Genomic DNA, 14,889 nt, shown 5'->3' with positions numbered 1-14,889 from the left:
CCCTAGGCTTCTTGGCCACCTGGGATTTCCTGGGTAAAGGCCTCTTGGTCCCTGCTTCCTTCCTGGCTAAATAGACCTTATGGAGGAGAAAGACAATTTCTGTTGAAAAAGCCCCCGGATCTGAAGAGCAAGGGTCCTGGTCCACATCCCCCTGAGTCTCTTCCCTTCCCCTTCTACCAGCAGGGTCCTGCTCAGCGGGAAACAGCGTGGGAGGGGGGAGTCCCTAGGCTCTGAAACAGCAGCCTGACTCCCAGTACGTGCAGACAAAATGGCCACTGGCTTCTCCGACCCCCCCCCAGGGTCTTCAGAACTAGCCCAGCTGACCTTGTGCTCCTGCTGCCACCCCCCCTGCTGCCACCCCCCTGCCACCAGGCCAAAAACATAATCAGACCTGTGACATTATGGAATAGAAAAAGAACTTGATAATTGTTCTTTTTCTACCATGTTATTTTAATTACTGTTATTAGCACTGTTATGTATTTCTTTCTCCTTTTATTTTAACAACTTTTAGGGCAACCTTTAAACCCAGATGGGGCTTGTAGTCCCACAGGTATGATGCATCTGTGACACAGTGTTTCCTTTAGAAATTGCACCAACTATAAGAATTGAAAGTGTGCATACTGTGGAAATAAAGTTGAAAATTTTCGCATGTACACATGATTTTGTTAGTGGGAGTGAGGGGGATAAGATGCGCTAATTTCAGATTTTTGCACCATGCGCTGGTTATCCTAGAACCAGTCCTGGTATTATTCACACATTTCATGAAAAAAGCAACATTAAAAAAAAAGCAGTGATTGTTTCCACATATCTCAACATACCTTGGCACTCTTGTCAGCTGAGGTAGAGGAAAACTTCAAGGCATCATGAGAAACAGCACAAGAAAGAACTGCACCACTGTGGCAAACAAAATCATCTTCCATTTCTCCAGTAATTATATTCCATACCTAAAAAAAAAAAAATCTAATGATTAAAAAATATTCTGAAGAGTGATTGCTTACATATAACTGTGTTCTCTAAAGTCATGTGATCTATCACGTCTGAAGAGGTTTCCCCAAATGTATGCATCATTACATGGTGTTCACACACTGGAATCAATCATCCGTTCCTTTCTGTATAAGGGAAAATGTACAGATGCCAGAAACAGAGGTGCGTAGGCCTTGTGACTACAAGACTTTTAAGAGGCAATTATGGCATGTAAGCAATGTTCATCCAAAGTTAAGCATATTTAATAGAATCAAAGTAATGGGAATTGCTAGATAGGGGTTGTCTGCTAAACTAAGATCCAATAGAAAACATTACAATGCTGGTTTAGAAAAACCATAAAGGGTCAAAGAAAGGAGGAGTTAGGATTTTTCCTCAAAACAACCCTATACACTTATGTAAGATGCAATATATTATTTGTAATTAAGGTGTGACAGGAGCCATTATCGCTCATTAAAATGTGATAGTGGCTCGTGTTAACCGCATGCAAATTAGTTTTTATCTAAATATAGAGTGTTAAATTTTGTAGTCATGTATCTATTATCATAAGAACATACCAGGTCAGACCAAAGGTTCATCAAGCCAAGTGCCTTGTTTCCAAAAGTGGCCAATCCAGGTCGTAAATACCTGGCAGGATCCTATGGGTTAAATAGATTCCATGCTGCTTATCCCAGGGCTAAGAAGCGGGTTTCTGCAACTCTGCCTTAATAATGGTTTATGGACTTTTCCTCCAGGAACTTGTCCAAACCTTTCTTAAACCCAGCTACACTAAGCTTTCACTACATCCTCTGGCAACAAATTCCAGAATTTAATTATGAACAGAGTAAAAAAATATTCTCTCTTATTTGTATTAAATGCATCACCTAGTAACAAATGACTCCTAGTCTCTGTACTTTTTGAAAGAGTAAACAACCGAAGGGCATTTATCTGTTCCAATCCACTAATTATTTTATACACCTCTATCATATCTCCCCTCAACCGTGTTCTCCAAACTGAAGAGCCCTAACTCTTTAGCCTTTCCTCATAGTGGGAATAGTTCCATCTCCTTTATCATTTTTGTCACCTTTTTCTATATCTTTTCTAATTCTGCTATGTCTTTTGAAAGATTCTGTGACCGGAACTGCGTGCCAGGAGAGGTGGATCGGTGCGCGTTAAGAGAACGGGCGCTCAATTATGAGCGGCCATTTAACAAGCGCTGATATTACATTGGCTTGAAGGTGTGGTCGCACCATGGAGCGATACAGAGGCATTATAATATTCTCTGTTTTATTCTCCATTCCTTTCCTAATAATTCCTAATTGCTTTCTTGACCGCTGCCGTACACTAAGCACAGGATTTCAACATATTATCCACAATGACGCCTAGATCATTTTCCTGGGTGATGATTTCTAAAGTGGAACCTTGCATTGTGTAACTATAATTTGGGGTGCTCTTCCTTACATGCATCACTTTGCAATTATCTACAATAAATATCATCTGCCATTTTGATGCCCAGTCTCCCAGTCTTGCAAGGTCTTCTTGCAATTTCTCACAATACTCTTGTGATTTAACAACTTTCAATAATTATATATCATCAACAAATGTCTCATTTTTCCCATATCTAGGTCATTTATGAATAAGTTAAAAAGCAGCAGTCCTAGTACAGATCCCTGGGTCACTCGATTATTCACCTTTCTCCATTGAGAATGGAATTAATAACTGGAAGGGAGACAATAAGTAAATCTGCAGCTCTAACACTAAACTTTCAAAAGGGAAACTTTGATAAAATGAGGAAAATAGTTAGGAAAAAACTGAAAGGTGCAGCTGCAAAGGTTAAAAGTGTTCAACAGACATGGACATTGTTTAAAAATACAATCCTAGAGGCGCAGTCCATATGTATTCCACACATTAAGAAAGGTGGAAGGAAGGCAAAACGATTACCGTCATGGTTAAAAGGTGAGATGAAAGAGGCTATTTTAGCCAAAAAAAATCCTTCAAAAATTGGAAGGAGGATGCATCTGAAGAAAATAGGATAAAACATAAGCATTGTCAAGTTAAGTGTAAAACATTGATAAGACAGGCGAAGAGAGAATTTGAAATGAAGTTGGCCATAGAGGCAAACTTCAAAATAAAACTTTTTAAAATATATCCAAAGCAAGAAACCTGTGAGGGAGTTGGTTAGACCATTAGATGATCAAGAGGTTAAAGGGGCTCTTAGGGAAGATAAGGCCATTGCAGAAAGACTAAATGAATTCTTTGCTTCCGTGTTTACTAATGAGGATGTTGGGGAGATACCAGTTCCAGAGATGGTTTTCAGGGTTGATGAGTCAGACGAACTGAACAAAATCACTGTGAACCTGGAAGATGTAGTAGGCCAGATTGACAAACTAAAGAGTAGCAAATCACCTGGACCGGATGGTATGCATCCTAGGTACTGAAGGAACTAAAAAATGAAATTTCTGATTTATTAGTTAAAATTTGTAACCTATCATTAAAATCATCCATTGTACCTGAAGACTGGAGGGTGGCCAATGTAACCCCAATATTTAAAAAAGGCTTCAGGGGCGATACAGGTAACTATAGGCCAGTGAGCCTGACTTCAGTGTCAGGAAAAATAGTGGAAACTATTCTCAAGACCAAACTCATACAGCATATAGAAAGACATGGTTTAATGGAACACAATCAACATGGATTTACCCAAGGGAAGTCTTGCCTAACAAATCTGCTTCTTTTTCTTGAAGGGGTTAATAAACATGTGGATAAAGGTGAACCGGTAGATGTAGTGTATTTGGATTTTCAGAAGGCGTTTGACAAAGTCCCTCATGAGAGGCTTCTAAGAAAACTAAAAAGTCATGGGATAGGAGGTGATGTCCTTTCGTGGATTACAAACTGGTTAAAAGACAGGAAACAGAGTAGGATTAAATGGTCAATTTTCTCAGTGGAAAAGGGTAAACAGTGGAGTGCCTCAGGGATCTGTACTTGGATCGGTGCTTTTCAATATATATATATAAATGATCTGGAAAGGAATACAACGAGTTAGGTTATCAAATTTGTGGATGATACAAAATTATTCAGAGTAGTTAAATCACAAGCGGATTATGATTCAATACAGGAGGACCCTGCAATACTGGAAGACTGGGCATCCAAATGGCAGATGAAATTTAATGTGGACAAGTGCAAGGTGTTGCATATAGGGAAAAATAACCCTTGCAATAGTTACACAATGTTAGGTTCCATATTAAGAGCTACCACCCAAGAGATCTAGGCGTCATGGTGGATAACACATTGAAATTGTCGGTTCAGTGTGCTGCAGCAGTCAAAAAAGCAAACAGAATTTTGGGAATTATTAGAAAGAGAATGGTGCATAAAACAGAAAATGTCAAAATGCCTCTATATCGCTCCATGGTGAGACCGCACCTTGAATACTGTGTACAATTCTGGTCGCCGCATCTCAAAAATCATATAGTTGTGATGGAGAAGGTACAGAGAAGGGCGACCAAAATGATAAAGGGGATGGAACAGCTCCTCTATGAGGAAAGACTAAAGAGGTTAGGACTTTTCAGCCTGGAGAAGAGATGGCTGAGGGGGGATATAATAGAGGTGTTTAAAATCATGAGAGGTCTAGAACAGGTAAATGTGAATCGGTTATTTACTCTTTCGGATAATAGACGGACAAGGGGGTACTCCATGAAATTAGCATGTAGCACATTTAAAACTATTCGGAGAAAGTTCTTTTTCACTCAACGCACAATTAAACTCTGGAATTTGTTGCCAGGGGATGTGGTTAGTGCAGTTAGTGTAGCTAAGTTTAAAAAAGGTTTGGATAAGTTCTTGGAGGAGAAGTTCATTACCTGCTATTAATCAAGTTGACTTAGAAAACAGCCACGGCTATTACTAGCATCAGTAGCATGGGATAGACAGTTTTTGCGTACTTGCCAGGTACTTATATAGCCTGGCTTGGCCACTGTTGGAAACAGAATGCTGGGTTTGATGGACCCTTGGTCTGACCCAGTATGGCATGTTCTTATGTTCTAACACATGAAAAAATGGCAAATAGCATGTGCAAAACTTGGCAAAATGGAATAGTGCATGCTATTTGCCATGCTTTTAAGTGTTAACGCGTTTGTGAAATGCAATGCACCTTAGCATATTGGCTTTGTAGTACTTTTATTTTAGAAAATATATAGATTGATTTTTTTTTTTAAGAAATGGGGCTCATAGGTTAGGTTTAGTGACCATTACCTTCCTTTTATATTCGATCTTTTAGTAACATGAATACCAGATCTACTTACCTTAACTGTTCCATCAAAGGACCACGAAAGTAATCTTGAATTTTCTAAGAGTCTGAAATTCTTCACTGCTTCCTTGTGTCCTTGTAGCAGTATCCATTTTTCTGACTGCCAGTTCCAAACCTGAATTAAGCACATAATTATACAAACCCTCATTCCTCCAGAAATTACAAGGGCATTGTAAAGAATGTTGAAAATTAAAATGAAATTAGTTTTATCATCAATATGCAATTCTCAATTATGCAGCATCGCCACCTTTTGGGAATGCAAAGCAGAGTAGCAATATTAAGGATTTTTCCAGGCTGAATCATTATGCACTGTAATTTGTATTCCAACACTTACTTGAAATACAGACAAGAGAATAATATTTGTAAATACCAATAACAATCAACAACAAAACAAGGCAAGAAAAAAAAAGAACTAAGGGCCATATTTAAGAACTGCGCAAAAGTAGGACATACACCCAATAAACAAGCGTTAATTTCTGAGCAGCCCAAAAACGTGTACAGAAAAGCAGATACTAAAAAAATGTGTGCGCTATCTGCACATTTTATGCTCAGCAATTAACGCCTGCCCCTTTGGTAAGCATTCATTTCTGAGCAGCCTGAAAAAGTGTATAGAAAAGCTGTGCACAGGTTAGGAAAACAGACGTTCGTGAAATTGAGCGTATATTTTCCTAACCTGTGGGCAGCCACCTCTCCTGGGCCAAAGAGGCGCTAGGGGCACGCAATTGTCCCTAGCGACCCCTCATTTGCATGCTGTATCGCGTGCCCAAGGCAGCGCATTAGCGAACGCCGACGTCACACGCCGTGACGCCAAACGTCGTGATGTCACACCTTGAGTGCCCAAATTGCACAGGCGTATACAGGCATGCATTCATTCACCGCCGGCGGGGGCTGTTGGAGGCCCCTTTCGCTGCCGGCTCCCGCCTCCCTCGTTGAATGCGCGCCCGCCAGCTCCCGCCAGTAAGTCTACTTTTATTACACTTTATTCCCTTTTGTTTTAACCTGGCTTCACGCAAGGAACAGAAGTTGCAATTGTTACCCCTCTAACACAGGGGTAAGGGTAGACGGTAAGTTAGCAGGTTAAACGCGCGGGAAAAGTGCAGGTTTAAAAAGCGATAATCGGAGCGCGCTTTACTGTATGGGAGGGAATAGCTAATCCGATCGTTTACATCTCATATACATGCCGCGGGCGGAAAGGGTTACCCGTTGAATTAAAGAGGCGGTAAGGATGGGTTAAAGGGAATAGTGAATCGCAGGTTGGGCTAACGCGGGTTAGAAGCAGGGTAATTGCGGGTTAGAAGCAGGGTAACCGCAGCCGCACTTTACTGTATTGGTCTGATTGAAATTTTATTAAACTTTAGTGTAGTATCAAAAAATATTTCATCTTCTAAAGAAAATATTGGATTTACTCATTTTTCCAAAACTGTGCTCAAGGCTAGTTACAATTCAGATACAATAGATCAAAAAAAAAAATTGGGATAAATCGTTCTTTTATCCAAATGATATAAAAAGTTCTTGCTCCTATTTTTTTAAAAATACTTATGTTCCCGCTACTCCCAAAGAATATGTTCAGCACAGACTACAATTGAACATCCACAATAAAATAATACAATAAAAACATTATATAGCATAAAATAAACATATTTAAAACATGAAATACACATGTGCGAAATCAAAGATTTTTTAAATATTAACATGAATGAATTTAAATATCTGGGCATTTGCATAAAGATTTTGACAACATTTTCTCTTTGAATCTTATCCTGGGGTTTAATGAAGATGGCGGAAACTAGTTACGAAATTTTTCCTCCCTATTTTAAATCCCCTCCCAAACATATTTAGTGTGGTCACTGTAGCAACAGTTCTGGGCTGGGTACCATGCACCAGGCTCCTTCCATGCCATGCAATCACGGGCCATTAATATGGTCACCAAATACCACTCCTTCTCTCTCCCCTCTGCCTTTGTAGCATCCCCAGCCTCAGCTGACCTGGGAAGACCCAATTCAGGGACTAAAGTGTGGACCTTTGACATGGACATGCACAGCATTTGCCACCTTAACTGTCATGCTGGCCTTGGTTTATTTTTTCTGTTTTTGTTATTTCTAAAGTAATAAAAAGCAATAACAGCAATGATTAAAAAAAAAATAAATTACAAAGCACAGAATTTCAATACTACTGCACTTGAAAAGAAATAACATTTTGAAGCAGCTAAGACATTTTATTGGACTTTCCAATGTTTTCTATAAACTTATAATGCCCTCACCTTGATTGTTGCATCATCAGAGCTTGAAATAAGGGTTTGACCATCAGGTGTAAATTGGCAATGTTGTACGAAGTTATTATGTCCCTTCATGGATCGGAGTACTCTACAACTGGACAGTTCTAAAACCTTGTAAATGAAGAAACTACAAAGGTTATTTGTAAGGAAATTAAGATACTGGAGTAGTAATGCTTAGTTATGGATAGTTTACAAAAGAATAAAAAGTTGGCATACTGGGTCAGCCCTGTAGTTTAGACTGCAACCTTGCGGTACAGAGTTACCCTGGTTTGGATTCTCCATGCACTGGAGTCGGCAGAACCTCATGTGCTTAGGCTAAGGGAAGATGGGAAGCATGGAGGGTTACAGCTGCAACAGTGGAGGCCCCTTCCAGATGAGGGTGTGCCTCAGAAGAAGTACTGCTTCAGCCCTAAGGCTGGCCAGAAACCTTATCCCAGTTTGCCTAGTGGTCTATTTGAGAGGAATAAAAGGGAGGGCAGAGCTAAAAAATAAATAAATAAAAAGTCAAGAGATGTAAATAAAAACAAAAAAAAAATACAAAAAGCTGAAATACCAAGTAAATACAGAAACAAACCTGAAGCACTTAAAAGACCAGGAAAAGTTATTTCAATTAATTTAAACTGCTCACAGCCATACATATAATTTTAAAAATTTTTATTTATTAAAATATTTAAATCTATAAATACATCCCTGATAAAGAAATAACAGTTTCAAGAGTAAGGGGCCTATGGTGAAATTAAACTTACCAATTGCCAGTTAATTTCCTTTCCTTTTAGTACTGCCAGACCAGTCCAGACAAGTGGGTTATATATTCTCCTAACAGCAGATGGAGGCAGAGACAAAAGCTCCAAGCTGACTTCTCCCCTTATAAAGTATGCAGCTGCCCTCAGCTCTTCAGTATTCAATGCCAATGCTAAGGCAACCAAATGAAAATTGTTAGGGTTGTTTTTTTAGTTTTTTTTTCAAATTGCTATAATAAGTACATCCTGGTACTGATGCTGAGTTCTTTTCACGGAATAAGAATCCCTACCCCAAGATCCCAATCAGACCAGCTTTTTTCAGAATTGACAACAACATATTTGATGTTACATTTCTGAGCTTAACAGATTATGCACCCCTGATGTTTTGGCTTCCTTGGGGGTGGGAGAGCAGCACTGAATGCAATGGCCTCATATGAGCAAATGCCCAAGGCATCAGCTCCAAAGTGGAAGCCATGGAATAAGAACCTGTAAGTAATCCTAGATCCTAGGTACTGCTTTCTCTAAAACTGTGAACTTGTGTCTACAATTTGCAAATGCATTCCCTGGTGAGAAACACCTTCCCCACCTTGGTATCGAAATATGCCACCAGAAACTCCAATACCTGAGAAAGGGAAAGATGACTGACAGATTTACCACCTAACCCAGGGATCTCTACAGCTGTAGCACCAACTCCACTGCCTGCCTGCAAAGGACCTCTAACTTTGTTCGAATAAACCAATCATTCAGATATGGGTGAACTAGGATGCTCTCCTTCCTGACAGCCACTGCCACCATAACCATCATCATGGTGAAAGTCCTCTGCGCCATCGCTAAACCAAATGGAAGGGCGCAAAATTGAAAATGTGACCCTAGGATCATGAACCGCAGGGATTTCTGATAGTCTATCAGGATCACTATGTGCAAGCACGCCTTGGTCAAATTCAGGGAAGCCAAGAACTCTTCCTTGTGCACCTCTGCAATGACAGAGCGCAGAATCTCCATCCAAAATTGGGCAAAAAGTTCCCTCCTTTTTTGGAACCACAAAATAAATTGAATACCTTCCCATCCCTCGCTCCTCTAGAGAGACAGGAACAATGGCTCCAGCATCTGTAGGCAGTTGATGGTTTCCTGCACCACATGCCTTTTGGTCACGGAAGAGCAAGGGGAGACCATGAACAAGTCCTTTAATGGACAAGCAAATTCTAAAGCATAACCTTGTCTTAATACACTTAAGACGCACTGGTCCGACGTGATCTTGGTAGACTCCTAATAAAAAAAAAAAAAAAGAAAGAGAGAGTCAACTGACCCCCTATGACCGGAACTGAGGAGTGGACTGGCCTCGCTTCATTGGTTGGGCTTGCCTCCACCACCATCCTGGCCAGAGCTATCTCTGTTTGGCTTTTGACCTCAAAAGGACTGGTTCCAGGACTGCTGCCTCCCTGAGGTCTGCCACTGGGCTCCTCCTGAAGCCTTATTCTGCTGAAAACACTTATTCTCTCTGAATTGAGAACACATAGGAAAAGATCTTTTTCCCCCTTTCGGCTTATCTTCAGGAAATGTATGTCCTTTATTTTCTTCCAGATGTTTTATCAGCTCCTCCAAGTATTTTCCAAAAAGCAGCTTTCCTTTGAAAGGTAATGCTCCTGAAACTTGGCCAAAACATTCGCTGACCAGTTTCTCAACCAATGTCATTGCCTGGCTGAGTCCACCAACTTCACTGTTCTAGAAGAAGCCCTAATGAGCTAATATAATGCACTGGCTCCATAGGCCACCAAAGCCTCTAGCTGCTCCGTCTGCTTCACCTCTGATGCAGAATCAATATAACCCAAAGATGCAGCTGAAAAACAGAATACTTCAAATTTTCAATATTCAGCTGGAGAAGAGCTCATGAATAGATCTATCTAGCAACCGTCATAAATTGCCTCAAAGAATGTGTGGCTTATTAATGAAGCCTATAATACTTCAGGCTTAGTATAATCATAGGTTGCAGATAGATTTGTTTATGCACCTACCGGTGCGATAAGGCTGGAGCACAATCACTGTATGCTTAAAGTCACTAGTGAGTGCACTTATCTTTAAATTGCCACGTAGAGAGAGTTGGCTTGCACGGTCCTGAAGTTGCCTCCCACGTAGAGAGAGTTGGCTTGCACGGTCCTGAAGTTGCCTCCGACACTAAAGTGTTTCGGAGTGTTGTACTCCTTCCTCAGGGATCTCCAGGTAAGAACGAGCCATCTACATGAATTCCATGATGCCTGGTCAGTACTTAGCTTTAGAGCGATGAATGCTTATGCGGTGCACTAAGTTGAAGTGACCTGCCAGCATGCCGTCTCAATCACTGACCCAGTGATTCAGTGGTTGAGACGGCATGCTGGCAGGTCACTTCAACTTAGTGCACCGCATAAGCATTCATCGCTCTAAAGCTAAGTACTGACCAGGCATCATGGAATTCATGTAGATGGCTCGTTCTTACCTGGAGATCCCTGAGGAAGGAGTACAACACTCCGAAACACTTTAGTGTCGGAGGCAACTTCAGGACCGTGCAAGCCAACTCTCTCTACGTGGGAGGCAACTTCAGGACCGTGCAAGCCAACTCTCTCTACGTGGCAATTTAAAGATAAGTGCACTCACTAGTGACTTTAAGCATACAGTGATTGTGCTCCAGCCTTATCGCACCGGTAGGTGCATAAACAAATCTATCTGCAACCTATGATTATACTAAGCCTGAAGTATTATAGGCTTCATTAATAAGCCACACATTCTTTGAGGCAATTTATGACGGTTGCTAGATAGATCTATTTATGAGCTCACCTCTGATGCAGACATCGCTTTATCTGCCTGCTCCAGCTGCACCCATCGCAGCCCAGCCCGAAGCAGAAAGCTGCTGCACACTGCAGCACGTATGCCTAGGGGAGACACCTCAAAAATCTTCTTGAGATGGACTTCCAGCTTCCTATCCTGCAGATCTTTCAGTGCTGCAGAACCAGCCATCGGAATGGTTGTCTTTTTTGTAAGTGCAGACACTGAGGCATCCACCTTTGGAACCCTCAACAGCTCAAGCGTGTCTTCTGGCAAAGGATACAACTTATCCATTGCTCTACCAACCTTCAAACCGGTCTCTGACGTATCCCACTCCCTGACCACTAACTTCTTAACTGACTTATGGAAAGGAAAGACCTTCACTGGACCTCTTAAGCCATCCATGACCGGATCCACCTTTTACTAATCAGATTCCTCTCACAGAACCTTTATCCCTAACTCCTTAAAGACACAGGGGATCAGGGGCCCCAACTCTTCTCTGTGGAAAAGATGAACCACCTTTGGATCTTCCCCCTCAACAGCCGGGGCTTTTTCCAGTCCATCTTCTGGATCCTGTCCCATTGAAGAAGGATTCGCCTCAGGAGGGTCCTCTTCTGGCGGATCCCCATCCTCTGAATCCTCAGAGAGTTCGTCTGCAGCGTTTGACTGGGTGGGCATACCAAGAACTCGCTGAACCCTTGTAGCCCCAGTAGTTCATGACAACCTGGACCTCTTCCTGGGTTGCAGACCTACCGACACCTCCTGCTTAGAACCATGCCACCCTGCAGCTTTCCTGGCCAAATAAGCTTTGTGCAATAACAGGATGAAATCTGATGAGAAGGTTGCAGAATCATCAGAATCCTCCGAGCTCCCCAGCCCTCCATGGAGCTCATATCAGCCGGGGACAGCAGCAGGGGGAGGTCCCCTTCCCCTCTCCCGCAGCCTCTAAAGCAGCCGTGAGAGAAGACAAAATGGCCACCAATCCCGCCCTAATCGGGAAGGGGCCTGCTGCTTCCCCCAATGCACCCGAGAGCCTTCCATGCCCGAGCTGCCTTTCTGACACTGCCGTGGTCGTCCCCGAGTTGCCCTCTCCCTCAGAAAGGCAGCAGGAACAAAAGCCAGGACGGGAGAGCCGTGCGCGCATTGCCGCATGAGGTGCACTTGCTGCTGCGCGGCATACTCAGCCTGCCTGGACCGTGAGTGCAGTCAGCTGCCAGAGGATCCTAAGCCACAAGAGCCGCTGCAGCCGTGCCCTACCAGGCTTCAACTCTGCTCTCATTCTGAATCGACCAGTAGAAAAAAAAAAAAAAGTAATGCCAACTCCACTTTTTTTTTTTTTTTTAAACTTTACAGAAAATAGACAAAACTACTTCCCTTTCAGAAGAGAGTGGCAGCAGGCTTTGCAAGTCGTTCTGGGGAAGAGGGAACTGGTCCCTGGCGGTGAAAAACCGAGCAATATAAAGGTCCTCAACCCCCTTGCTCGTCCACCTCAGAACAAGGAAGGATGGCCCCACCAGGACCAGCCAACCTCCTAGGAGGAAATTTTTTTAAACCTAGTTTCCGGACTGCAGGTTTTGCACCTCTACCATTTGCTGGAGACAGAGAAAAACTGAGGGACTGCAGGTGACACACCAGGTTATGTGGCAGTGTCAGCGAAACTTTCTCTGTCTCCATCTGCTGGAAAGAAGGCAAAACCCAGGAGTCTGGACTGATCTGGGTACATACAGGGAACTGCAGTGTTTCTTCTTGCTCAGTTCCTGCTCTGCCAGGGAAACAGAACCTCTCCTCTGGGCTCCTGAAAGGCAGCTTCACCAGGGAAATGACAGCCCACTGGCCTGTTACCTTGCTCCCCCAGGGAAGCCAGTACCTCTTATCTGGCCTGTTGTCCTGGGAGGCCACTCTATTAGGGAAATCAGTACCACTTGTCTGGACTGTTGCTCCAGGAGCTCAGTCTGCAGCTCCTGTTGCTGAATCCACCAAGGATAGAAGCCACTAGGAAACTCCCTTTCCAGTTCTTGACTCCTTGGTGTCGGAACTCAGACTCCATGGAGTAAGTTACTGGTGAGGAGGAGTCAATCCATTCAACTGTACTGTAGTTGCAGTACTGGTCCAAACATCTGCACATCTGCTGAGGTAGAAAAATTTATGAATTGCCAAGTCAACGCTAGATCTTTATAGGGGAGTGAAGTCAACTTGGAGCTTTTGTCTCTGCTTCCATCTTCTAGTAAGAGGACATAAGCCACTTGTCTGGGCTGGTCTAGCATATATAATAAGGAAGCAATAGGTTTTAGTGGATGTAAAGGCCCTCTTCTGCATGCTAAAAATAGTGATCTATGCATGTTAAAGGGGTTCTAAAAGACACTGACATGAGCACAGAAAAATTTGCAAGCTTGCACATGCAAATGAATATGAAAGATTAACAAGCTCACACAGTATAGCATGGTACATTCACCCTTCTAAGCTATTCAGTAAGAACTATAACTGGATGCTATGTAATACCTGCTAGGAACTGACATTAACATAATAGAAGCCTGTTATCTACCAAGGGCACGTTAAATAGCATGATCGTGCTATACTGAGCATATACAGTTCTCTTTTTCTCTCAAATTCTGTTGGATTCCAAAGAATATACAAGGTATATAGTTTATGAATTAGAAATGTTTTTTCAATTAGTTCTACATTAAATTGTGGAACTGGCATGGTGTTTGCCAGAGCTATTTAAGTTTAGACAGACTAAGATGAACAGATCAAACAGAAGCCTCCACAGCTGAACACAGGCAGGATTTGAAGGCATCTACTTAAATACAATTATGACTTTAAATGAATGGGGCAACCTGATTAATTAAATGAGTCTGTAGTTTTTTTTTCTTCAAGGTCTGTAAGGAAATGACTGGGATACTGTAAAAAAGACTTATTTGTTCTATGATTTTCCTGAATTGCTGAACTGTAGTTGTCAATTTCTTCTTGCTGGCTTTTCAAATATTTAAGTAAATAACATCTAGAAATCAAAGGTAGATGCACATATGAAAATCAAAGATTTCATGTTTAAATAATGATGTGTTTCCAAAGGCTTTTAAAGGTAGTTTCTTCCTGATCCTTTGGGCTTCCAGCTTAATTGGAACAGGCTGTAGTACCGTGAGCCTTAATTCACAACTACCCAAACATTTTTACCCAACCCTCAAACTAGTCCAGCCACTGCAGCAATAGTCCTTGGCCAGGAGCCATAGACTGTTTCCCTCTGGAACCAGTACATGAGGCATCCTGAATCTGGCTAGTAGATGTCAACAATGAGCAATGGCAGAGACTTCGGCCCATGAGGAGTTCTGAACTCTGCCTTTGCAGCATCCTCCAGCTGACCTGGGAGAAGCCAGGCTTGGGAATTGAACCCAGGTCTTCTGCATGGCAGTTATTGAGCCAACTGAGCTTTAAGCTAATTGTCTTCTAAAATACTAGCTGCATTCACTAGCTATTATTTGTACCTTTACAGTTCCATCTTCATCTCCAAATGCTGCAAATGTAAGATCTTTACTAAGACAACAGCAAGTAATGGAAGTTTCCTGGGCTTCAGTCTGAGACAGGATGTTGCCTGACTGTCCATTAATCAGCTAGCAAAAACAGAAAAAGAAAACATCATTCATTATTGGTAAACCTAAAACTCCTTCACACATCTACTCTGCAAGGCTCATCCAACCACCATTTGTGAACAATTAAAAAAATGTGTTCAATGAGCATATTTTATTACATACTGCAATCACTTATTTACATAGAAACAGAGAAAATGACAGCAGATAAGGACCATAAGGCCCCATTTCGCCTGCCCA

At 42.0% G+C, this 14,889-nt stretch overlaps 1 protein-coding gene across 5 annotated transcripts in view; it reads right to left on the bottom strand.

The window, feature by feature from the left end:
• The window catches only part of APAF1 (apoptotic peptidase activating factor 1), a 223,331-nt gene that overhangs the window by 28,057 nt on the left and 180,385 nt on the right, over positions 1 to 14,889 (bottom strand). For all 5 annotated transcript variants that reach the window (XM_029599744.1, XM_029599743.1, XM_029599746.1 and 2 more), the window contains 4 exons: positions 14,548 to 14,673; positions 7,518 to 7,643; positions 5,253 to 5,372; positions 819 to 944 (listed from right to left, as the gene is read on the bottom strand). In XM_029599744.1, coding sequence (XP_029455604.1) covers positions 819 to 944; positions 5,253 to 5,372; positions 7,518 to 7,643; positions 14,548 to 14,673 — 498 coding nt within the window. The remainder of the gene's footprint in view (positions 1 to 818; positions 945 to 5,252; positions 5,373 to 7,517; positions 7,644 to 14,547; positions 14,674 to 14,889) is intronic.

This window comes from Rhinatrema bivittatum, chromosome 4 (genome assembly GCF_901001135.1).
Source record: "Rhinatrema bivittatum chromosome 4, aRhiBiv1.1, whole genome shotgun sequence".
Classification (NCBI taxonomy): Eukaryota; Metazoa; Chordata; class Amphibia; order Gymnophiona; family Rhinatrematidae; genus Rhinatrema; species Rhinatrema bivittatum.
This window is presented reverse-complemented; position numbering and strand designations above follow the sequence as displayed.